This window comes from Garra rufa, chromosome 3 (genome assembly GCF_049309525.1).
Source record: "Garra rufa chromosome 3, GarRuf1.0, whole genome shotgun sequence".
In the NCBI taxonomy this organism is placed as follows: domain Eukaryota; kingdom Metazoa; phylum Chordata; class Actinopteri; order Cypriniformes; family Cyprinidae; genus Garra; species Garra rufa.
Window position 1 is genome coordinate 63,275,790 of NC_133363.1, and position 2,383 is coordinate 63,278,172.

Consider the following 2,383-nt stretch of genomic DNA (forward strand, 5'->3'; position numbering starts at 1 on the left):
AACTCACATGTTCATTCTTTAACTAGAATTAGACTTTGAGATGTTAATATTATCTAAATGAGGCTGAATTGTGTTCTGCTGCTTTTTTTTTTTTAATTAATTATTAATACATCATGTTTTACTCTCTTATTCTTCCTCAGAAATGAAGCACACACTATGTGCCATTATTTTTCTCATTGGTGAGTGTGTTTGTGGTTTTATTCATGGTTTAGTTTTATTAGGTTTGATCGTGTTATGAAAAGCATTTAAGCAAAGCCTCTCTTTCACAGCTCTCTGCTCCGTATCTGAATGTGTTCAGCGTCAGTATCACTTTATAAATGAAATGAAGAACTGGACTGAAGCTCAGAGATACTGCAGAGAGAAATACACAGATCTGGCCACCGTTGACAACATGAACGACATGAACGAGCTGAACAAGAGTGTGAATGATAGAAGTGTTCAGTTTGTCTGGATTGGGCTGCAGAAGACGGGTCGTGATAAATGGCAGTGGTCTGCAGGTGAACCTGCGCTCTATCTGAACTGGGAAACTGGACAGCCTGAAGGCAAAGATGATTGTGCTGTGATGCTAAATGGAGAGTGGCATGATTTTCCATGTTTTAACACCCGAAATTTCATCTGCAACAATAGTGAGTGTGAATATTTAAAATTACAACAACTGTTAATTTATAGATGCACCATATACCACATTTGAATGGAATATTAAACAGCCTTCAGTTTCTTAACACAAATCTTTTTTTTTTTTTTTACTGCAACTGTTTTTTAACTCAAACATTTTCCTTTGTTTGAAGTTTTTCTCATCAGACTCTGTGTCTGAATTAAGTATTAAAAAAATATATGTAAGGGAATGTAATCTAATTTTATAAATCACAATATTTACTAATGTTATTTCATGTTGTAAGTTTAAAATGTCACTGAACATATTGTGAATATTCAATTTATCACCTGGTGTCAAAGCAGCTCAGTTCAGACGTGCTCACGTTCACATCGAGAAAAGCCTAATAATAATAATAATAATAATAATAATTTCCCATTTGCTTTTCTTAAAGCAAACACAGGACTTATCTTTGTCAATCAGACGATGAATTGGAGAGATGCTCAGAGTTACTGCAGACAGAATCACATTGATCTGGTCAGTGTGAGAAACCAGAATGAGAATCAACAGGTTGAGAAGATCATTAGTGACAGACACTTAACTGAACAAAAGCATGTCTGGATCGGTCTGTTCAGAGTTAGAGACTCATGGCAGTGGTCAGATCAGAGTGACTCCTCATTCAGATACTGGAAGTATGGTGAACCTAATAATTTTGGAAAAGGGGAAGACTGTACAGCTGTGAATCAGACCGCTCAAGGACAATGGCATGACGTCTCTTGCTACAACCAGTTTCCTTTTGTATGTCATGAAGGTAAGAAGACCCTCAAACAGAAAAAAAAAAATCTGTCTATCACCTCCAGATCTCTTTAAGTTCACACTACACGTCCAACATGACAAATGCATTAACAGTGTTTGTTTTTCCATGTTGTTTTTGATCAGTCTCTCTCTAGTTTCTTGTGGTTTGTTTTGTTTCCAGATAAACTGATTCTGATCACAAAGAATCTGACGTGGTCTGAAGCTCTGACATACTGCAGACAGAATCATGTGGATCTGGTCTCGGTTCATTCAGAAGAGATTCAGCGTCGTGTGATGAACGTGGTTAAACTGGCGTCTACTGCGGAGGTGTGGTTGGGTTTACACAACTACTGCATCATGAACATGTGGCTCTGGGTGAGTGGAGAGATTGTTTGCTATCAGAACTGGGCTCCTGGGAACGGAACGACACCCGAAAACTGCAGCCTCGAAAAGAGAAAAGGAGCAGTTCAGTCTGGAGGAGATCAGCACTGGATCAGCCTTCCTGAAACTGACAAACTCAACTTCATCTGCAGCAGAAATTAATATATTTTTATACTTCATAATTTGTTCTGATTTGATTTTATGTTTTTGTTCTTTAGTAAGTTCTGAATTAATCTGTGTATTGTGTTTTAAAAGTGGTCAAAAGACTGCTTTATTTCTGTATTTCATGACATAATATGCTCTTAACACAGTTTAATATTCTTTAGATTGTCTATTTTACTAACATGACGTGTGTGTTTTTAAACATCACTTTGTAAATCTGGTGTGGTCACAACTCTATATTTTTCAATAATCATGTCATTATAACAAATAAACACATGACAGCAGAACATCAGCTCAAATAAAGTAATCTACAGCCAGTATTCTTGTCTCTTGACTATTTCCTTATTTCCCCACCACATTACAATGCACTGCAATTTAAATGTAACAAATGTGTTACATATATTTGATTGCTGATTTATTAGGATCAATTAGGATAATATTTACGATATGTTG

General features: G+C 36.1%; 1 protein-coding gene across 1 annotated transcript; it reads left to right on the forward strand.

Annotated features, from left to right (window-relative positions):
- Nucleotides 1-271: 271 nt before the first annotated feature.
- Nucleotides 272-1,930, forward strand: LOC141331452 (C-type mannose receptor 2-like). The gene is made up of 3 exons (XM_073836501.1): nucleotides 272-626; nucleotides 1,047-1,403; nucleotides 1,569-1,930. Exons 1-3 carry the CDS (start codon nucleotides 323-325, stop codon nucleotides 1,928-1,930), a joined length of 1,023 nt encoding a protein of 340 aa, XP_073692602.1. The 5' UTR covers nucleotides 272-322.
- The last annotated feature ends 453 nt before the right edge of the window (nucleotides 1,931-2,383 follow it).